The sequence below is a fragment of the Musca vetustissima genome, unplaced genomic scaffold (assembly GCF_032173495.1).
Source record: "Musca vetustissima isolate MV318-11 ecotype Yass unplaced genomic scaffold, APGP_CSIRO_Mvet_v1 utg2188, whole genome shotgun sequence".
Taxonomy (NCBI): Eukaryota; Metazoa; Arthropoda; class Insecta; order Diptera; family Muscidae; genus Musca; species Musca vetustissima.
In genome coordinates, this window is record NW_026879922.1 from 195,647 (window position 1) to 219,182 (window position 23,536).

The 23,536-nt window shown below is 32.7% G+C and overlaps 4 protein-coding genes and 1 pseudogene across 4 annotated transcripts in view; 2 read left to right on the top strand and 3 right to left on the bottom strand.

Moving 5' to 3' along the window:
* Positions 1–23,536, bottom strand: part of LOC133325139 (uncharacterized) — an 84,774-nt gene that overhangs the window by 25,806 nt on the left and 35,432 nt on the right. The window contains exon 2 of the mRNA XM_061533963.1: positions 20,774–20,877. Within this exon, the coding sequence (XP_061389947.1) occupies positions 20,774–20,848 (75 nt within the window). The 5' untranslated portion in view covers positions 20,849–20,877. The remainder of the gene's footprint in view (positions 1–20,773; positions 20,878–23,536) is intronic.
* Positions 7,420–8,237, bottom strand: LOC133325140 (farnesol dehydrogenase-like). Its single transcript, XM_061533964.1, has 2 exons — positions 7,662–8,237; positions 7,420–7,593 (listed from the first exon to the last, which is right to left on the bottom strand). The coding sequence occupies exons 1-2, from the start codon at positions 8,235–8,237 to the stop codon at positions 7,420–7,422; spliced, it is 750 nt and encodes a 249-aa protein (XP_061389948.1).
* On the top strand, positions 11,430–12,247 carry LOC133325133 (farnesol dehydrogenase-like). The gene is made up of 2 exons (XM_061533958.1): positions 11,430–11,999; positions 12,071–12,247. The coding sequence occupies exons 1-2, from the start codon at positions 11,430–11,432 to the stop codon at positions 12,245–12,247; spliced, it is 747 nt and encodes a 248-aa protein (XP_061389942.1).
* LOC133325134 (farnesol dehydrogenase-like) lies at positions 13,974–14,527 on the bottom strand (annotated as a pseudogene).
* On the top strand, positions 15,921–16,728 carry LOC133325138 (farnesol dehydrogenase-like). The gene is made up of 2 exons (XM_061533961.1): positions 15,921–16,502; positions 16,564–16,728. Exons 1-2 carry the CDS (start codon positions 15,933–15,935, stop codon positions 16,726–16,728), a joined length of 735 nt encoding a protein of 244 aa, XP_061389945.1. The 5' UTR covers positions 15,921–15,932.

Here is a 23,536-nt window from a genome sequence, read left to right on the forward strand (position 1 = left end):
CATTTTTTCAAATTCATGAATTTTAATTACAAAAATGTGCACATTTTTTTTTTTTTTTGCAAATATGGTTTGCTTTATTTTTTGTATAACAAATTTCACTTAAAACTATTTATGGTTATATTTATGTTTTATTTTTGCTGTCCACAATATTACAAATTTGCAAAATAATAATGAAAAACCGCAATTTAAAACTTTTACTATTTCTACTGGATTTTCTTGTTTCGTTTTGTTGTAGCTTTTTGTCTATTTTATGCGGTGACTTTAATCGCTCCATGCTGGAGCAAGTAAAACTTGTAACAAAACCCCAAACAAAACGACGAAAAACGGAATAGTTGAAACAAACGACAGAAGACGGCAAAAAAAACGCTTTAACTGTTTTAAACTTGAACTGATTTCAAGTTTAGTTTAGCTAAACTACTGAGATTTTTAATGTCTTTCTTTTGTAAGGCAAAAAGCGCATTCATTGTTGGCAGCAGCAGCAGCCACAACAGCAACAACGACAATGTGCAAACGTGAAAAAGCCATCATTTCTAAGCAGCAGCAAACAAACTGTTGTGCTTCGTTTTTTTTCTATTTTTTTGGGGTAGAAGATATAAAAAAGAGCAACAACAACAACGACAACGAAAAAACTATTTGCAGCTGCAACACATGATTTATTTCCATATGAAATGTTGAAAGAATGTTGAACGGCTTCTCTCTTAAGTCCTCTTACCGAGACGGGACGTGCATAGATACTTGTGTTTATATGCATGTGTGTAGGAATGAGAGACAATGGAGCTCAGGATACATAGTATTTCCAAAGATGAGGGGAAAGGATAAGCATTGTTCTTTATGCTAGCAATGTCTTTGAATACTTGTGTTTTAAAACATTTTTTACATTCATTGCATGGTGTAAATGAAAATACACTTGGGGAGATTATTTTTAATTTATATTTAAATTAAATTTAAATTTTTATAAAAAATAAAATTCCGAGTGTTAAGAATGTTGAGTTTTGAGCATGGTATAATAATAGAAGGTAACAGCAAGTGTTTTTATACAACAACCACAAAAAATTCTACTAGTGTCAACTTATTTGACAGAAAAATGTAAACAAACAAACAAATTATCATCAAATTATTTTTATTTTGAAAATAAAATATTTTCGAATCCTCAAAATAAAAATTGAAAAACATGAATGAAAATCTTTCAAATTTATATTTCTATCGCTTCCACATCTTTCCTATAATTGAGCCATTGCCATATATATGTGTAACACATATGAAAATGCTGGGATTAGCGAGTTATTCCTTGAAGAAACATTTGCTTTCTGAAACTTTCCCAGCAGGCAGATTGAGTAAATTGAATACGGGAGCACATTTAATAAAGAACAATTTTAAATTGTATGCGTTCCCAATTTTCCTGTTGGGTGATTTTTAAAAACATAATTTGTCAAATTCATATTGACACTAGTATTTTGGAATCAAATCAGCTGGGATTTGCTGTTACCTTTTATAATTGTACCATGAGTTTTGAGATTTTTAATCTTTATATAAATTTCAGCCAGCGGAATAAATTATATACTTATTTCATCCTCGAGTATAATCCATTTTATTAATTTCCCTAAATTCCCTACCCTCTGATTTTGATTTTTGTATCGATGTATTTTTTCAGTGTAGAAATATACCTTTTTAAAAAATTCACAACAGATTTTTTATATAGGATTTCGTTACAAATAAAACTATCAATGTGAAAATGGCATTTGAAACATGTAACCATGAAACTGAAACAAAAATCCTTAAAAGCTAGTTTAACGCTACAATAGAATGCTAAGAGCAACAATATAAGCAAAAAAGCCAATGCTACATACTGAGAGGGAAACAATACAGCGTATAATTGTTCCCATTCTATTTCACTGAACAAAGAATGAGTTCTGTGATTTTTTGTTCACATTTTATTTTTTTGGAAGGCTACAAAGTGATGCGAATGCGTTATTTGTCCTTGATATTAAACGTTTTTTTTTTGTACAACCCCTCCTCGTGTTGGGGACTATGTTTTTGTCTTTTTTTTATACCAAATTACGGCCACATTGGCAAAATAAAAATGAGTCGGTACCGTTATATTGGAGTTATACCGATATTGATAATTTTAGAAAGGAAGATTTGATATCCCATCAAAATAAAAAATCTATTCGGTTGGAAAAAAATGGCCAAAACACACCCGGAAGAGTCCGGAAGAATCGAGCGTAACATAATTTTTGGAAACTTCGACCAATATTCATAATTTTTGGTAGGGGAAATATTAGTTTGGAGAAAAAGAAAACCATTATATTGTCGGCAGATGGCTCTACTAATAGATTTCTTTGGAAGTATCGATCAAACAATTTCACATTTATGCTCATTGGAAGGGTGACATTTTCGCAGTAAAAACCAGTAAGGAAAGTAGTAAAGTCGGACGGGGCCGACTATATGATACCCTTCACCACTTTGAGTATATTCAACAGATAAATCCTAACAGAAGTCGCATTTTTAAAGGACCAGTAAAATGAAATTGGAACCATAAACACGTCATTCTGCAACCGATACTAAATTCTTCATTTGGTCAGATATAGAAGCTATATCTAAATCTGAACCGATTTCAGGAAACTTAACACACATCATTCTAGACCTAATTTGTTACGCTGTGCCAAATTTCGTGCAAATCGAAAGATATATAGGGACTGTGGTGCACCATTTACATTAAATCTGACGAAAGTATATGTGGGAGCTATATATAAATCTGAACCGATTTTCAGGCAACTTTACACACATCATTCTAGACCTAATTTGCTACGCGGTGCCAAATTTCGTGCTTAAATCGACTCAAAAAGTGATTCTATGCATATTCTCAAAAGGAGCCATGGGTCTATCTCGATTATTTTTGCATGTTACAAACATATGCACAAAAACATAATACCCTGTACCAGAAAAAAAAATTTGGTTCAATAACCTCAAAACCTGGGGGCTACCAGAAAAAATGGACCAATATTTATAATTTATAGTGGAGAGATGTGCTACCTAATAAGAACTCGACGTACTAAATTACAGTCAATTTGGTCGAAAAATCCGATCAGAACCCCCAAAATACCAAAAATTTTGGGGTACCGTTATATGGGTACTACCAGAAAAACTGGACCTATATTTATAATTTTTAGTGGAGTAATTTGGAACCCAATAAGAACCCAATGTACAAAATTTCAGCGAATTCAGTTATAAAACGAGCCCAAAAACCCGAAAATACCGTAAATTGGGGGTGCCCTTATATGGGGGCTTTCCGAAAAAATGGACCTTTATTTATAATGTTTGGTAGGGAGATTTGCTACCCAATAAGAACACAAAGTACCAAATTTCAGTGAATTCGGTCGAAAAATGCGATCAAAACCCCCAAAATACCGAAAATTGGGGGTAATCTTATATGGGGGCTATCCGAAAAAATGGACCTTTATTTATAATTTTTGGTTGGGAGATTTGCTACCCAATAAGAACTCAATGTACAAAATTTCAGGGAATTCAGTTAAAAAACGCGCTCAAGAACCTCAAAATACCGAAATTTTGGGGGTACCCTTATATGGGGGCTATGCGAAAAAATGGACCGTTATTTATAATTTTTGGTAGGGAGATGTGCTACCCAATAAGAACACAAAGTACCAAATTTCAGCGAATTCGGTCGGAAAATGCGATCAAAACCCCCAAAATACCGAAAATTGGGGGTAATCTTATATGGGGGCTATCCGAAAAAATGGACCTTTATTTATAATTTCTGGTAGAGAGATTTGCTACCCAATAAGAACTCGAAGTACTAAATTTCAGCGAATTCAGTTAAAAAACGCGCTCAAGAACCTCAAAATACCGAAAATTTTGGGGTACCCTTATATGGGAGCTATGCCTAAACGTGGACCGATTTTTTCCAATTTCAATAGGGTTCGTCCTTGGGCCAATTAAGTGACCTGTGCCAAATTTCATCCAAATCGGATCATAAATGCGACCTGTACTTTGTTAACAAAAATACATGGACGGACGGACGGACGGACGGACGGACAGACGGACATGCATAAATCGACTCAGAAAGTGATTCTATGCATATTCTCAAAAGGAACCATGGGTCTATCTCGATTATTTTTGCCTGTTACAAACATATGCACAAAGACATAATACCCTGTACCACAGTGTGGTGAAGGGTATAAAAATATTTGGCTGTTTTTTGTTTGATGCATTCAGTTGTGAGTTACAGAGTGTTAAAAATGGAGGTGAAAAAGTAGAAATTTCGGTACATTTTAAGGTTTTCTTTTGCAATGGCGAAAATGCAATTTTGGTTTCGTAAATTCCGTTCAGAAATTTTTGATCTTAAAAATGCACCTCGAACAGGTAGCCCGGCCATCGAAAATGTCGATAAAATCGGAGACATTATAGAAGTTGACCGGCATGTTATAAGTCGTAACATCGCCCAGGATCTAAAAATGGATCATAACTGTTTTAAATCCTTTACATAAAAAATAACGAATTTTCCACCACAAATATAAAATAACAGTCACATGTCGAACTTCCGAAAATACGAAAATTTTGGATGTGACGTTGCATGGGTGCTACCCTAAAAAGTGAATCAATATTGATAATTTTTCGCCGAAATATTTTCTACCCAGTGATTGGATTAAAAAACGTTTCCAAAAGCTTAAAAATTCCGAATAATGGCGTGATAGCAAATATTCTAGGAACAGTTGCAATATTGCGATCTCTATCGTGATTTCAATAGAGAGAAAAACCTAAAACTTCGATGGCACTATTGACTATAACAATTTAAACATACGGCTTGTTGATCAACACACTTGTTCACTTGTTTGTCACACTTGTTTGATGTATTATATTTTGCATTTGCATCAAAATAATTTGGAAAAGGCAGATGAGAATTCTAGAGCATACCAATTCAGAGGTCGGTAGCAGTACAACGACGAATGATGGTTATTAAAAGAGAGAGATAGAGAGAGAAAGAGATAGGACAAATGAGCGTAAATAGTGGTAAAGTAGAACGAAGTAGGAAAATAAATTTTTTGAATAAAAAAAATCATGGCTTTAGTTATAAGAATTTTTACTTATATTCAAAGCACTGGTGGCAAGCAATTAAAATTGCAAAGTGAAAAACGACCTATAACTTTTTATAACCTTCACCACACTATGGTACAGGGTATTATGTCATTGTGCCAGCAACGTACGCAGGATTTCATATCGGGGGGGCCGGTAGTACAAAATGAAAAAATTCTCTGTTGCAAACATAAATTTACTGTGAAAAAAATTCATTTCGGGCCGCCCCCCCCCCCCTGCGTACGTCCCTGCATTGTGCATATGTTTGTAACACGCAAAACGAATCGAGATAAACCCATGGTTCCTTCTAAGAATATACATAGAATCACTTTCTGGGTCGATTTATGTGAAAAAAGTACAGGTCGCATTTATGATCCGATTTGGATGAAATTTGACACAGATCACTCATTTGACCCAAGGACAAACCCCATTGGAGAATTGGAGAAAATCGGTTCAGATTTACATATAGCACCCATATATAGTTTCGTCCGATTCTATGAAAATGGAAAACCATACTGCCAATATTTGTCCAATTGAGACAAAATTTTGCACAGCGAACTGATTGATGTATGCGAAGTTTTGTTGGAATCGGATCAGATTTAGATATAGCTCCCATATATAGTTTCGTCCGATTTTATGTAAATGGAGCACCATACTGCCAATATTTGTCCGATTGAGACAAAATTTGGAACAACTGAATTAGGTCCAAATTGATGTTTGCTAAATGTTGTTGGAATCGGTCAGGTTTAGATACATCTCACATATATAGTTGGGTTCCATTTTATGAAAATGGAGCACCATACTGCCAATATTTGTTCGATTGAGACAAAATGTTGCACAGCGAACACAATTGTCTGTTTCTCTGTTGAAATCATCAATTGCTGGTACTCCTAGGATGTTTGGTATTGCAAATGGGATATATCGGTCTACGTCTTGGTGTAGCCCCCATATAACGATGCCTCCCAATATTCGGTATATAGAGGCATTTGGACACCTTTTTCAAGCGAATTAGCTGTAATTTGGTATTTTGATATTATATATCACTTACCAAGTATACGGGTAACCACATATAACGGTACCCCCAATAGTAGACAGTTTGGGGATTTTTGACTCGTTTTTCAACATATAATATATTTTTCTCATCGTTTTTGGTATATGCAATGTCCTATCGTAACATGAGTTTTCTCCTAGGAGACCCCATTAGGCCGAACATAACATCGTATTAACTTGTTCTTGTGTCAAATGGCCCAATTCCGGCCAACTTCTCTTAAATACGCTACCAATATATCTAGATTATGTCTTTTCAGAGTAAACATCGCACATAAATGGCAGCGAAGTCAGAAGATCTTAGACTCAGAGGCTTTTTTCGAACAATTACAATTTTCTATGAAAAATTCTTGTATAGACCAATTTGATTTTAACAGGTTTACAGGATTTTTTACATTCCTTATATCCTACACAACTATGTTGTCAGGGTATTATAGCTTTGTGCAGCCCCAAAATGTTGTAACGCCGCGAAACATCGTGAATTTTTACGTGTATAAGGGAATCGGGCCAAAGAATAAGCATACCTGTTTTGATAAAGATCGGTCAATATTTTGCGGGCCATATGGGCACTGACATTAGTGTGAAAAATTACAAAATTTGTATTCGATGGCCTATATATTTACCCCTGAAGGACATGGACCCGAGAAGTTGACAGTGTATCCAAGAGGAATGATTGACCTTGAACTTGATACCAATTATATTGTCGTATGTACTCGGATGTGGGAGATACACTTATATATTTGCAGGTGCTTATGTATTCATTTATTATTTAGTAACCCATTTCCACACTAGAGGATTAAAATATGGCGCTAATCGCTTTGAAATTGTCCATGAGTATCCAGGTATAGTCAAGGACAACGCCTATAATTTTCGGTGATGATCAGATAATAATATTGGGATGAAGTGGACCGAAAACTTAATTTTTGTGTTTCTTTCAGTTGATCTATAGGCCACAATTGAAAGCCGAACATCACAACCCACGGTGAAGGGAAGCTGGACAAGTAATTAGAAGGGCTGTACCGAATATTAATAATATTTGTTGACCTCTAGTCGGTCATGAGGGTGAAAATATCGTGAAATATTGACCAGAATATAGAACAACACAATGTTATAGTCGGCCCCGTCCGACTATACTGCTCCGCTCACAGGTTTATCATTTGAATTTGGTAAAATAAATCTTCTTGAAAACTATTCAACACATATGCATAAAACTTCATTATATCATTAAAAAAATGTTCTTCTTGTTTATTTACACCACTAAATTCTGTAGACATATACATTTCACATCAATTCGCCAACTGGTTTAATGGTCAATTCATGAATTTGGACATGTGGAGGAGTTTTCAAACAAAACAGTACTGCATCGGCAACATCTGCAGGTTGGAGAATGGGAATTCCTTGTGGCACTTCACCCACATTTAAAATTTCTGTTTGAACACCACCAGGACTAAGGCTCTACGAAAACAAAATATCATTTTCAATTTATTTCAAAGAAATTATTTCATTATCCTTCCACAACTTACAGTTATTTTAATTTTTGTCTTTTCATTTCGGAACTCCTGACGCAACACTTCAGTCATGGCCGTGACAGCATGTTTCGACGATGGATAAATATTAAAATTAATACCCGGAAAAGTGGGTACGCTATGACCAGCCGTACTGTTGATGATGAAAACATGTCCCATGCCATCGTTACGTTGACGCATCGAACGAAAAGCTTCACGTGTACACCAAACAACACCCAAGACATTGGTATTGAGGGTGGCCTTAATGTCATCGGAATTGTGTTTAGCCAAAAGAGGTATATTTTTCATTACCCCGGCGTTATTGATGAGGACATCGACACCACCGAATTTATCTTCAATCCATGCAAAGGTCTCTTTGACATTCTGCTCATCGCTCACATCACATTTGAAAGCATGGAAATTTGGTTGCTTATCCACGGGTAAAGCATTTTTTACGTTGGTATTGATTTTCACCAAACGGCGTGCCAGTCCCACTACAATCATACCATTTTCAACAAGGGTTTTACAAATCGCAGCACCAATACCCGAACTGGCTCCCGTAACCACAGCAACTTTATTTTGCCAACGATCCATTTTGTCGGTGTTTTTTCTCTCTCTTCTTTTCGGATAGTTTAATTTTGTGGTATGACCAGTCGTTTGCCTTTTGGCTTAGGAACTGTTCTATGTCTCTATTGAATTGCCTTAGCATTGACCGTAGAACATGTCGATTAAATTTCAAATCATATCTTATCGTTTAAAATGTTGAATTTCTTATTTCACCTCTACGTCATGCTGTGGTAATCGATTCCGTTCCGTTTCTTATCAGGCTAGGAAATTATCTCGACCGTTTATCGTTTGGTTAAACGATATCGGTTAACATGTTTTAAGTGGTCAATAGACGCAAATCACTGCGATTTCTGTCAAGTGCACATAAGAAAATTCATATTTATGCTAGTGGGAGGCCGTATTTATATGCCCCCAGATGATTGTGGGTCAATATGGGTTAATCAGGTCTCAAAAGATTAGCGAGAACATATTTAAGGACTTTAAATAAGAATTAATTATAATATATCTGAAAATAGCGTCTATTTTTGTTCGAAATATGTAGGATTTACGGAAAATTGAATTGGGTTATCAGCCGATGACAAAAATGCCACGATAAAGTTGCTTTGTCAACTACCCAGGTGTGCTGTCTAGTGATTTGAGAACTTTGTCCCTGCTCATGATCTTATCGACCTGTACATTCAGAGGTAGCCGCATATTCGATGTTGTAAACTGTTTGGCTGTCCATTTCCTTCCTTGGAAAATTCTGTTATGTCTGTGTAAGAGTTGTTCAATGTATAGAAGATGTCATTAAATTTTAGACCTGCCGCCACGATGGGTGGACGTGGATTTCCTATAAGGGTCTTTGACTTCTTATTTCTCAATCCACACATTCAACGTTTCAAACATGGCGGGAGGGTAGTTCGTTCGATGTCCTCGAACAAATTAGCGTGACAGATGGTATCTAATGGCTTTGATAGATCAATCATTTATCATGACTTATGCTCCCAAATAAAAGTTCCGACCAATTTTTGGTATTTTAAATGGAGTGTATAAAAGGTTTGGCCCTGCCGACGTCTTTTATATGTTTTCTTATGAAAATGACAACGATATTTTTTGTACAGTGTATATCCATATCATAACTGCGTAACAATAATACTTGTCAACCACTTATTAAAATAAAAAGCAAGTCACTGCTATGCACACACCAAATAGAGATAACAATAACGAACCTTACGAGCGAGCGCCACTACCTGTCATGATTAGCATTTTTAATGTAAACAAAAAAGTGAGTAGCACGCGTCCAGCAATAAATAATATACATTTTGGGAACTGTTAATAGATTAACAATTAAACAAGACTAACAGAATCTGATAAGAAAACAGCTACACCGTGAGAAACTCTACAGACATTGCTTACTTAGGCAGTATGGGTGTAATATTAATACTATTTCCTATATAAATAAATAAATAAAAACAGCGCTAAATTCGGTCCATGTATACAAAATAGCTTAAATCGTTCGACCACTTAATATGAGGATAAATCAGCGGAACCTATATTCAACTATTTTCTGACAAAACATTTTTTCTCACTAGGAGCACCGAATTCCATATACATGGCACAATGTTGAGAATTATTTAAAAATGTCTAAATATTATATTTGGTTGGGGAAAAAGAAATTCATTATTTTTATATGAACTATAGGACTTTATTTAACATGCTTCGGAATGTCCGATTTGGACCAAATATGCACCGTTTTGTTGTATGATTTGTTGCCATTTTAAAGGTAACTTCATAATGCCTCTCTCATAGAAGTCCTGCTCTCTATTTGCAAAAAAAAAACTCTAGTAGTCGATTTTCACAATCCTTGGTGCATCATTTACCTTAAATCGGACAAAAATATATATGGGAGCTATATCTAAATCTGAACCGACTTTTCCCAATATTAATAGGGTTCGTCCTTGGGCCAAATAAATGAGTTGTGCCAAGTTTCATCCAATTCGAATCATAAATGCGACCAGTAGTTTGTTTACAATTTTACATGTACATACAGACAAAGAGACAGACGGACGGAAGGACGGACATGCATAAATCGACTTAGAAAGTGATTCTATGCATATTCTCAAAGGGAACCAAGTGTCTATCTCGTTTCCTTTTGTCTGTTACAAACGTATGCACAAAGACAAAATACCATGTACCACAGTGTGGTGAAGGGTATAAAAAGCATGTGAAAATATGGAGATATGGGCTTTGCAGAACTCCATATCTCCGAAAATGCGAATTTTCACAAGAAAGAAAGTATATCGTCGTAATCAAGGGACCTAAGAATCAGTACAATCGAATTATACTAACTTTGTTTGGAAAACCTTCAAAATATCGAAAATGGAGGGGGAAATTCCTTACGAGGTTGAGTTTCCTTTCCTCTGGTTTGTTAAACCAGGTTGTTTTTGAGATAATGACATGTCTCCATTCAAATCGAATAAGGAATATTTGTTTATAAAACATATCCTTCTATACTTCGAATTAACTGGATCCGGTGCTAGAGCAATGGCGCTGTTTACCTTTCGAAGTCGTAAATTATACACAGTTCTATTATATTTGTAAGCCCTATGAAGATTGAAAATTGTCGTCTTGTGGTATTTACTTTACAATTCACGAAAATAATAGATACAAACCCTCGACATAGAAGGACGACATGTGTTACGAAAATATTTCTCATTCGATTTGACTGAAGATATGTCATCACAGAAAAAACTTTGCATTTGCCTCAAACAGAGATGTAAAGCGTTTTCTTCATGCGCTTTAGAGTTACCAGCAAAAAAAAAATGAATCACGCCATAATTCAAAAACATGACGTATGGAATATTATTCCTTCTATATTATTATTATTACAATCACCTAGGGCATTCTTTCTCTCGATTTTGTGTCACAGTATTATTCATAAAATATTTTAAAATGATTTGATTATACTGTTTAAATGTTTACAAAAAATAAAGCGTATTAATTTATTTCAACCAATCAAAAATACCCAACAAAATGATAGCTATAAAAAATAGTCATGTAAATAACCCTCATATTTCTAACAATTTTGATTTAATTAATAAGACAAAGAAGAACCCATTCGATGCAGCCCTAATTGCAGTATATAAACCCCCCACTAAAACCAATGGAAGCAATTCACTTTTAAACCAAAAACAAAAGGGAAAATAATTACCAAAAACGAAATAAAAAACTTCGACTACCATGGATCGTTGGATAAACAAAGTCGCAGTTGTAACTGGAGCCAGTTCAGGTATTGGTGTAGCCACATGTAAGGCCCTTGTCGAGCAAGGTATGATTGTTGTGGGCCTAGCCAGACGACTCGATAAAATTACAACCCAAATAAGACCACTACTTGAAGAGCGTCATCAAAAGAATTTCCATGCCTATAAATGTGATGTTAGCAATGAGGACAGCGTCAAGGCAACTTTTTCATGGATAATTGAAAAATTTGGTGGCATCGATGTTCTAATAAATAATGCTGGTATGTTGGTCTATAATACCTATTTAATTTCACCCGACAATTCGGAAGCAATACGTTCCACGGTGAATACAAATATTTTGGGTGTTGTTTGGTGTACCCGGGAAGCATATCGTAATATGACGGAACGTAAATTCGATGGTCATATTATTAATATTAATAGTATTGTGGGACATACATTGGCAGACTCATCGGGTTTGAATATTTACCCATCTACTAAATATGCCATTACGGCAATGACGGAGGTTTTGCGTCAGGAATTGCAAACGCATAATTCGAAAATAAAAGTTTCGGTAAGTAGGCGGATAATTTCTAAACATTATTGATATTTAATTCCAATTTTTTGTTTTTTTTTTTTCTTTAGAGCATCAGTCCCGGTGAAGTGAAGACAAAACTTTTTGGTCAAAATTATGAATATCCAGCTGATATGCCTTTGCTGGCCCCGGAAGATATTGCCAGTGCAATTGTCTACTGCATACAGACTCCGTCGCATGTTCAAGTCCATGAAATGATAGTTAAGCCACTTGGAGAGAAGATTTAATTTTGTTAATTACGAATTCCAAGAATATTTTTAAATAAAATAATTTTAATGATATCACGGTGCAACAAGAATTTGAAGGGTGGAAAATTTCTTAGGAGACGTTGATGAATCGTTAAGCCAGTCAGTCAGTCAATCTCTTTACATTTTTATTAGTATAGATAATTACATTTTAGCAACAGACACTTCAGACGCTCTTAATTGAAATCCTTATTGCTTTAGATAATGTTAAAGGGGTACTCGCGGAATTTTAGAGTCCAATATTTCAGGAAATATAAACTTCGTGGATAAGAAAATAACAGTTCTGTAATAAAAATTTCAAACGCTTTAAATTGATACCCACAGTGACCCTTAGTGAATTTTAAAAGCATGAGGAAATATTTATATATTTGCCCTGCAGAACTTTAGAGGCCCATACCTCCGATTTGCATTTTTTAAGGTAACTCTGAAGTTCATGAAGAAAACCCTATATATCAATTTTTGAGGCTACTACAGGATATTTTTGAGATGACATTTCTTCAGTCTAATCAAATGAGGAATATTTTTGTGAAAGATATCTTCCTCCTATCTCGAGTCCTTGTTCAACTTTACCGTCGTTATATAATTTTTTTACCCGAACACTTATATTTACGAACACTAAAAAATCGTTTAAATTGCAGATTATGAAGTGATTTCATTATGCCAAACGCGTCAGTAGTAGTCGAAGACAGATCTAGATCGCCAATTTTTTGAACCAGATTTATATATTTTTTGTCTTGTCTTGAGCGAAAAAAATCTTCGAAGATACCAGTCCGATACAAGTCCAAGCTTTGATAAATATTTTAAAGTTTCAGCATCAATTTCCTTCCATAGCAGCTATAATTTGACATTTCAGTTTAATGAAGATCGAAAATATATCTTCGATGACATTTATCGATACAAGACCATGCCTTACCATAGCCCTCATATAAAGATCACGACCTATTTTTGGTATTTTGAAGATTTCTGACGAATTTTTGACCCAAGTGCCAGTTATTTGTCAAGTGATGAGGGTCCATGTGGCTGTGTATGTGTAAAATATGTTCTATACAGTTTCATATTTTAATATAATACACATATAAAGAACGTCTGTATAATCGGAATTTCACAGGCTATTCCCACCGAATTTGGCATTCCATCTTAATTTTGAATAAAGTAATTCTTCCTGTACAAATTTTGTTTTTTCGAAGACCCCGTAAATGAAATTCATTAGCCCGGTCGTCGCAAATGTCAATAAAATCAGATAAATGATCAAATTTGACCGGAATGTCAGCAGTCGTAACATCGCCCAGGAGCTAAAAATCGACCATAAAACTCTTTTAAATCATTTACACAAAACTCGATTCAAAAATAAGCTCGATGTTTGGGTGGCACACGAATTTCCATCTGCGAAGCCTTAGCTAAACGGAAGATGACTGACTGGAGATGAGAAATGGATCGCATACGAGCAAAAGTCTTACCGATAAAATTTTTTTATAGAACATTTTTAATTTTTTCATCGATATAAATGTTTTGTATTTTATCGATAACAATATTTTCAGTAGAATGTAATCGATAACAACATTTTTTTAGAATGTGTTATTTTTATTTTATCGATAACAGTATTCAATATTGAAAATATTATCAATAATACATTCATATTACCGATATCTGTCAATATCAATATTTTCTATAGTGGAATTTCATATGAGTCGTTTATTTTGAAAGTGTTTTAAGTCCTTTTTAGGTTCTGATTAATACTCTAAAAATAATTCGACCTAATTCTCGTAGAACAGTAAAATAGCTTTTCAAAACTTACAGTTACTTTTATTTTAGTTCCTTGTGCTAAAAATTCCTGCCTTAGCACCTCAGTCATAGCGGTGACAGCATGCTTAGTGGGTGGATAAATATTCAAATTATAACCATTTACAAAAGTCGGAACAATATGACCTGCCACACTATTAACAATCACAACAGTGATTATTATTGGGATCAACAATAGATGTCATTTGATAGACACCGGCATTGTTGATCAGAACGTCAATATCACCGAATTTCTCCACAATCCAAGCAAAGGCCGTTTTTACACTTTCCACATTTGTGTGTGTAGAAATTCAATTGATATTCACTGTCGATCAGGGGCCTTGTTTGATTTTCCATTTTCTCAAGGCGTCTGGCGAGGCCCACAACAATCATACCCTTTTCAACGAGAGCCTTACAGGTGGCTGCCCCTATACCAGCACTGACTCCTGTCACCACAGCGATTTTATTTTGCCAACGTTCCATGTTCGTTGTGATTCCGAATAACTAAGGTTTACGACTGAAGTAATGATTGTGTTTTGTATGGGGCTTTATTAGTGTCATATGTTCTCTCCCTCCCTCTCTATTTGCGGGGTAGTTGTGATATGAATATCAATGAGTGCCAATTGTTACAGATGAAAAATATTGTTATCGATAATTTTTTTCTTGTAAAAATATTTACTATGAAAAGTATTGTTATTGATAGTGTTTTCTATGAAAATTATTGTTACCGATAATATTTTCTATGAAAATTATTATTTTCTGTGAAAATTAATGTCGATAATATTTTCTATGAAAATTAATACTATCGATAATTTATTCAATAAAAAATATTGTTATCGATAATAACTTCTATGCGATATATAGTTGTCGGTAATATTTTCTATGAAAAATATTGTTATCGACAATATTTTTATGAATAGTATCCTTATCGATATTTTCTATGAAAAATATAGTTATCGATAATATTTTCTATGCAAAATATTTCCTATAAATAATATTGTTATTGATAATATTTTTATGAAATATGTAGTTATCGAAAAGATTTTCTTTGTTGTGTATCGTTCTCCATAGTTTGTTCAATTGTTATCGATAATATTTGCTATGCGAATTATAGCTGTCGATTATATTTTTTATGAATAATATCATTATCAATATTATTTTCTATGAAAATTATAGTTATCGATAATTTTATATAAGCCAAATATTGTTATCGACAATATTTGTTATGAAAAATATTGTTATCGGTAACATTTTATAGAAAAAATATTTTGATTTATAATATTTTCTATGGAAAGTATTATTATCGATTCTCAAGAGTTTTTTTAATGAAAAATATTGTTATCGATAATATATTCTAAGAGAAATATAGTTATCGATAATATTTTCTAGTGTTATCGTAATATTTTCTATGAAAAATATTTTTACCGATAATATTATCTCAAAAAATATTATTGGATATCGCCAGTATCTTCAATAAAAAATATTGTTATCGATAATATTTTCTTTAAAAAATATTGTTATCGAAAATATTAGCTATACAAAACACAAAAGTATTTCCGTTATGTATCCCAATTATTTTTCTCAGTGTACACTGAAGACCACACATATCTAATTAGCATGGACACTATGTTATTATTTTCGGCAAATTTGCATACCAATTTGATTGGGACAGGTTATCCAAATACAACAGCAAAAAAATGCCAGTCATTGTATCGCCTTCGGTGGATAGTGGTGATCTCAAATAAGACAACAATAACAAAAATAAACACTACTATCGTGTATAGAAATTATTTATTTATGTAGAGAGAAATGCACAACTAATCTATTCAGTCATTAGAATCATTTCGAAGTGAACGCACCTACAGAGGAATCCGATAACAGCAAAATCATGGAACGTTGGCAAAATAAAATCGCTGTGGTGACAGGAGCCAGTGCTGGCATTGGCGCGGCCACCTGTAAGGCTCTCGCCGAAAAGGGTATGATTGTCGTCGGACTCGCAAGACGTGTTGAGAAGATGGAAAGTCAAACAAGACCCTTAATTGCCAGCGAATATCAAAAGAATTTCCACACCTACAAATGTGATGTGTCAGATGAGGAAAGTGTAAAGACGGCCTTTGCATGGATTGTTGAGAAATTCGGCGGGGTAGATGTTTTGGTCAACAATGCAGGAATTATTAAAATGGGTCGTCTTCTTGATATCGATGAATCAATTCTAAAGGATACCATCAATACCAATGTTTTGGGTGTTGTTTGGTGTACCCGGGAGGCTTTCAAAAATATGAAAGAACGTAATGTTGATGGTCACATTGTTATCATTAATAGTGTTGTAGGTCATGGTGTGCCTGCCACACCAGATCCTATGTTGAATATTTATCCTCCTTCGAAACATGCCATAACCGCAATGACGGAGGTTTTACGTCAAGAATTGCTAAAGAATGAAACTAAAATTAAAATTACGGTAAGAATTTGACTGGTAGAGCTTAGAATATAAGAGAAGTAATATAAATGTAATTTTTCAGAGTATCAGTCCCGGTGCTGTGCGTACAGAGATTATCGATTTCCCTCCTGAAATGCCAGCCTTGGCAAGTGAAGATATTGCTGATGCCATTGTCTATTGTATACAAACTCCACCAAATGTTCAAATTCACGAAATGATCATTAAGCCCATTGGAGAACAGATCTAATTTTAAGAATAAAGAAATGGAGTTTTCTACATTAAAAAAGTTTTGATTTTTTTAAAGTTATCGATAAATACCCTAAAGATAATTTGGGTTTCTTTTGAAGTTATCGGAGACAAATTCATAATAAACCCAATTGATTATCGACAATAAAAATTTGCCACATGGAAAATCGATTTCTATATTCTATAAAAAAACAACATTTTCCATAGAAAATAACATTTTTGTAAGACAATTTTGTTTCTACAGAAAATTTTGTTATCGAAATTTTTTTTTGGAACATTTAGATTTAGATAACATTTTCTAAAAAAAAAATATTTTTATTAATGGTATTTTATACAGGAAATGTTGTTATCGATAGTGTTTCCTATAGAAAATAATGTTATCGCTAATAATTTCTATTGAAAATAATGTTATCGACAAGATTTTCCGTATAAATTATTTTTATCGATATTCCTGTGAATAGAAATATTGTTATTGATAACATTTTTAAATTAATAATTTGTTAGTGGCAAAGCTTTTTACAGGAAATATTGTTATCGGTTAAATTTTCTAAAGAAAATTTTTCTATCGGAAGCATTTTCAATAGAAAATAATGTTATCGAAATTATATCTATAGAATGTAATGTTATCGCTATTATTTTCTATAGAAAATATTGTTATCGATACTACTTACTGTAGATAATATTGTTATTGATATTATTTTCTATAGAAAATATTGTTATCGATAGGATTTTCTATAGAAAATATTGTTATTGATAGAATTTTCTCTAAAAAAATTGTTATCGATAGTAGTTTCTATAATAAATATTGTTATCGATATTATTAGAATATATTGTAACGTATATTTAATAGATCATATTGTTATCGATTGTTTCTCCATAGGAACTATTTCTATTGATAGTATTTTCTATAGAAAATGTTGTTATCGATAATATTTCTTATAGAAAATGTTGTTATCGATAGAAAATATCGGTTTTTGTAGAAAATGTTATTATCAATAAAATTTGCAATTGAAATTACTTATCGGTAGTAGCTTTCATATTGATATTATTGTATAAATAATTGTTATAGATAATATTTCCTATAGAAAATATTGTAATGAATTATATATCCTATAGAAATAACTGTTATCGATAATTGTGTTGAATGCAATCAACATTTTACTTTACATAATAAATTATTATCGATTCTGTATTTTAATCAATAGTTTTTCCACACAAAAATTATTGTTATCGGCGACATTTTTATACCCTTCACCACACTGTGGTACATGGTATTATGTCTTTGTGCATGTGTTTGTAACAGGCAAAAATAATTGAGATCTACACATGGTTCCTTTTGAGAATATGCATAGAATCACTTTCTAAGACGATTTATGCATGTCTGTCCGTCTGTCCATGTTAAATTGTAAACAAAGTACAGGTCGCATTTATGATCCGAATTGGATGAAATTTGGCACAGTTCATTTGTTTGGCCCAAGGACGAACCCTATTGAAATTGGGAAAAACGGTTCAGATTTAGATATAGCTCCCATATATATTTTCGTCCGATTTAAGGTAAATGGGGTACCAAAGTCCCTATATATCTTTCGATTTGCATGAAATTTGGTATAGCCTACTGAATTAGGTATAGAATGATGTGTGCTAAGTTTCGTTAAAATCGTTTCAGATTTAGATATAGCTCCCATATATACTTTCGCCGGATTTTAGGTAAATGGTGCACCAAAGTCCCTGAAAATCATTTGATCTGCACGAATTTTGGCATAGCATATTGATTTAAGTCTAGAATGATTTGTGCTAAGTTTCGTGAAAATCGGTTCAGATTTAGATATAGCTCCCATACATAGTTTCGTCCAATTTTACGTAAATGGTGCACCAAAGTCTCTAAAAATCATTCGATTTGAACGAATTTTGGCATAGCGTATTGAATTAAGTCTAGAATGATGTGTACTCCTCCTATATATATTTTCGTCCAATTTTAATATAAATTAATCTCTGGCAAGTTTGCTTCAAATCGGTTCAGATATAGATATCTCGTAGCTTCCATATATAATATCGACTTTTTAATTGAGATTAAATTTTAAACAGTCCAGCATACCGAATCGCGTGTGTCAAGTTTGCTTTAAATCGATTTACACAAATCTGTCCCACTGTGCGCAAACGACTCTAAACTTGCCCAAATGAAATGAAATTTAGCATAGGTTCCAGAAAGACATAAAAATCACATATTTAAGTTCGTTCAATTTCATGTCAAAATGTCAAAAAGGCGACGTCTTTTCAGATACATATGTAGAATATACCCAAAGTGGTGAAGGGTATCATATAGTCGGCCCTTTACTACTTTCCTTACTGGTTAAACTTGCATCGATCATATTTCTAAAATAATATATTTTTATTATCGACAATATAAAATTAATATTCGGTTGCAGTTAGAACCGTTTCCTATAGCGTGAATGAATTGTTGTTCTGATTTTGTTTAATAAGCCGCCGGCGCGCTTTTCTACTATTCTATAAATATTATGAATGTGTAGAGAATGAGAGACAAAAAGAACTGATGTGAATTGAATGGTAATTTATTAAAATGAAAAAAAAAACAAAAATGAATGGCTAGAGTTACCACCCTCATGCAATTTTAAACATCGTGAATAGCTTCGAAACCAGATTTTGAAGAGGTCCTAACTAAACAAGGACTTCGAAGTAAATGATTATGTAATGACCGGATACAAATCAGTCCTCTGTCCCTAAAATAAATCGCAGGGCATTTTCGAGTATAGATTTTTGGAAAATCGGAAAAGATTCCGAGTATCAGTAGATTCATCCAGTTTCTGTAAAAAATTATTTATACTATTATTTTATATAAAATAGTTCTGCCAAAGACTTTTTCTATAGAATTAAAAAAACTCAACATGGCAACTCTATTTTAATAAAGTATGCAACAAAAAAGCAGAGCGACGATCTGTTTATTTTAATTTTATCATTAGCTTTGATTCAATATTCTTTTCAATTAATAGTCATCGCAAGACGATCGTCGAGGCAACACAACCATCGCGGAAGATTTTTGCAATTCAAAAACATTGAATATAACAAAAAATTTCAACATGGAAAAATGACACAATAAAATCGCAGTGGTGACCGGAGCCAGTGCTGGCATTGGAGCTGAATGTTGTAAAGCCTTGGTGGACAATGGAATGATTGTTATTGGTTTAGCTAGACGTCCAGAACGAGTGGACGAGCTACGCACAGCCTCATGGCCTGACGATAAGGAGAAACAAAAACGTTTACATTCACTTAAATGTGATGTACGACAAGAGACGGAGGTTATTGAGGCATTTGATAAAATTGTCAATGACTTTGGTCCGATAGCGGTGCTGATAAATAATGCTGGCATTATTCGCAATACGGAATTGGTAAGGGAAAATAATACAGAAGATTTGCGGGCCATTGTTGATACGAATATAATGGGTGTGGCATTCTGCACTCGGGAAGCGTTCAAGACAATGTCAAAAAATCCCGATGGTTTAGGTCATGTTATTATTATCAATAGTATTGCGGGGCATAAAGTCATACATATGGAGGGTATGTCCACGAATATATATCCGGCAACTAAACATGCCATTACCGCCATGACTGAGGTCTATCGTAATGAATTTCTAATGCATAACACCAAATTGAAAGTGACGGTAAGATGAAATTGTGAAATTTTATATAAAAATTCAAAGATAATTATATTCTCTTTGTTTTTCCATAGCATTAGCCCCGGTGTTGTTAGAACAGAAATATTCAGCGACAAAGATTTGGAATTGATGAAAGATTTTGCATTTTTGGAGGCATCCGATATTTCGGATGCTGTTATTTATTGCCTCCAAACCCCACCTCGTGTTCAGGTGAGTGGATACTTCAAAAAGTTCAAAATTTTTGAAAGAAATAATTTATTCCCAATTTTTCTTGTTTTTTAGATCCACGAATTGACCATAAAACCAGTTGGTGAAAAATTCTAGTGCAAGTTCAATTATAAATATTATGAAAAGAAAAATGCTAACAAAACTTACCATTAATTGTAAAATAAGTAAAACACTAAACCTAAGGTCCCACAGTCGTGTAGGACCTTTTTGTGGGCTCCACATCCTGGAGCTGTATTGTCGTATGATGAAATCTGTAATAAAAAAAGGAAATGATATAATATTAGTATATTAATTCCTTAATAATAATAATAAATATAACCGATAATATATATAACTATTTATCGATAACCTAAAATTGTTTACAAAAATATCTACACCTATATACAATATGTTGGATAAGAGGATAATGCAAAAATTTCCTAAAAAAATTATCGGTAGTAATATTTTCTTGGTAGTAACAATATTTTCTTAAGAAATTATTATCGATAACAATATTTTCTTGAGAACATTTTATCGATAAAATATTTTCTTTATAAATATTATAGATAGCAATATTTCTTTGAGAAAATATTATCGATATTAATATTTTCTTGTAGAACTATTATTGATAGTAACATATTCTTAAGAAAGTATTATCGATGGTAATGTATTCTTCTATTATCGATAATTGTTATATTTCCTTGAGAGACAGTAGACAACCGTATTTTCCATAATAAAATTTCTCATACAAAATATTAACGAAAATAATATTTTCACATAGAATTTATTACGGATAACCATATTTTTCGTGGAAAATATTTTTTGAAAATTGCTTCATAGAAAATATTATCGATAACAATATTTTATAAAACAAAAATGATCGACAACTTTTTCAATAGAAAATATTTTCTAAAACAAAATATGATCGATAACAATTTTTAAATAGAAAATATTATCGATAATTTTTTTTTCATAGAAAATATTATCGATAATAATATTTTTCATAGAAGATATTATCGATAATAATATTTTTCATAGAAAATATTATCGATAACAACATTATCCATAGGAAATATTGTCGATAACAGTAGTTTTCTCAAAAATATTATCGATAATAATATTTTTTTATAGAAAATATTATCGATTATAATATTTTTCATAGAAAATATTATCGATAATAATATATCTCATAAAAATTTATTGAAAACCAATATTTTTCATCGCAAAAATTATCGATAAAAATATTTCTCATGGAAAATATTATCGATAAATATAGTTTTCATAGAAAATATTATCGATAATAATATTTTTCATAGAAAATATTATCTATAATAATATTTTTCATAGAACATATTATCGATAATAATATTTTTCATAGAAAATATTATAACATTTTTCATAGAAAATATTATTGATTATGATATTTTTATCGATATTTCTCATAAGAAATATTACCGATTATAATATTTATCATAGAAAATATAATCAATAATATTTTTTTTTATAGAAAATATTATCGATAACAATATTTTCCATATAAAATACTATTGATAACAATATTTTCCATATAAAATATTATCGATAATAATATTATAGTATTTATCGATTTTTCATATGAAATACTGTCGATAACAATATTTTTCATAAAACATATTATCGATAACTACAGTTTTCAAAGAAATTATTATCGATAATTATATTTTTCATAGAAAAAATATCGATAATAATATTTTCATAGAACATATTATCGATAACAATATTTTTCAGAGAAAATATTTTCTTTTGATAATAGTCTCGATAACAATATTTTTTTGAGAAAATGTCATCGATAACATTATATTCTTGGGAAAATATAACCAATAATAGTATTTTCTTAAGAAACTTATATCGATAACAATATTCACCCAAAATATATAATCGATTATTATATTTTCTTGAGAAAGTAATATCGATAACAATAGTTTCTTCAGAATATATTATAGATCTGAATTCAATAATATTTCCCTGAGGAAAAATTATCGATATTAAAATTCCCTTGAGAAAGTATTGTCGATAATAATATTTTCGTAAGAAAAAATGATGGAACATAATATTTTCTTGAGAAAATATTGTCTGTAACAACTGTAGTCGATAACAATCATTTTTGTCCGAAATATTATCGATTACGGTATTCTTTTGCAATTTCCCACTAACATACAAAACACACAACATTAAATTTCCACGCCATATTAATTTGTTCCACTTTAGATGAATGCTCACTCCCGGCCAATCGTTCACCTTACAAGCCGAGCGAGCGTATGTGGCGTGTAACACGTAGGCTCAATACATTGATTGACCTCAAAATGCTCTGCCATTAAGAGATCATCATCATCGAAATCATGATCAGAACTAATTTGTGGTTGTCCATACATGGTAGGAGTACGGGTTGCAGGGTGGGGGTAAGGCGACGCCACACCCATTTGCCAAAATGAGCATATAATACGAACTTAAATGGCAATTTGGGGAACGAAACCAACAAAAGGAATGAACAACAACGACGTTTATTGCGGGAGAAAAAAAAATATGGTACAATATCTCATAAAAATAATGTTGAACAAAGTCGTGAGCTATAAAAAAATCTTGCAGCGAAGCAAAAAAAAAAAACTTCTCAATGAATTGTACAACGTAGAAGGAAACAAACTAAAATCCAATACAGATCACATCCACCACCGAAAAGGTCCGAATGAACAGCAATAACAATTTGTAAGTACAACAATATTCGTGCAGGCACCACAGAGTAATGCTGGTGCACTGCAACTCAAATGCTCCAAATTTTGGTCGAGGTCTTGCAACAATGCAGCAAATATTGCAACAGCAACAATTTGGACCTCCGAACACCAATAAAGCGCCAACGCTGGTGCGATGGCTGTGTGATCAGTGATCGTAAAAAGC

Bases quoted from the DNA above. Each gene is read 5' to 3' on its own strand.
- LOC133325140 (XM_061533964.1), bottom strand. From the start codon at position 8,237: ATGGATCGTTGGCAAAATAAAGTTGCTGTGGTTACGGGAGCCAGTTCG. The intron at 7,594-7,661 runs GTAAGTTGTGGA...TTGTTTTCGTAG, and splicing joins AGACAAAAATTAAAATAACT to AGCCTTAGTCCTGGTGGTGT.
- LOC133325133 (XM_061533958.1), top strand. From the start codon at position 11,430: ATGGATCGTTGGATAAACAAAGTCGCAGTTGTAACTGGAGCCAGTTCA. The intron at 12,000-12,070 runs GTAAGTAGGCGG...TTTTTTCTTTAG, and splicing joins ATTCGAAAATAAAAGTTTCG to AGCATCAGTCCCGGTGAAGT.
- LOC133325138 (XM_061533961.1), top strand. From the start codon at position 15,933: ATGGAACGTTGGCAAAATAAAATCGCTGTGGTGACAGGAGCCAGTGCT. The intron at 16,503-16,563 runs GTAAGAATTTGA...GTAATTTTTCAG, and splicing joins AAACTAAAATTAAAATTACG to AGTATCAGTCCCGGTGCTGT.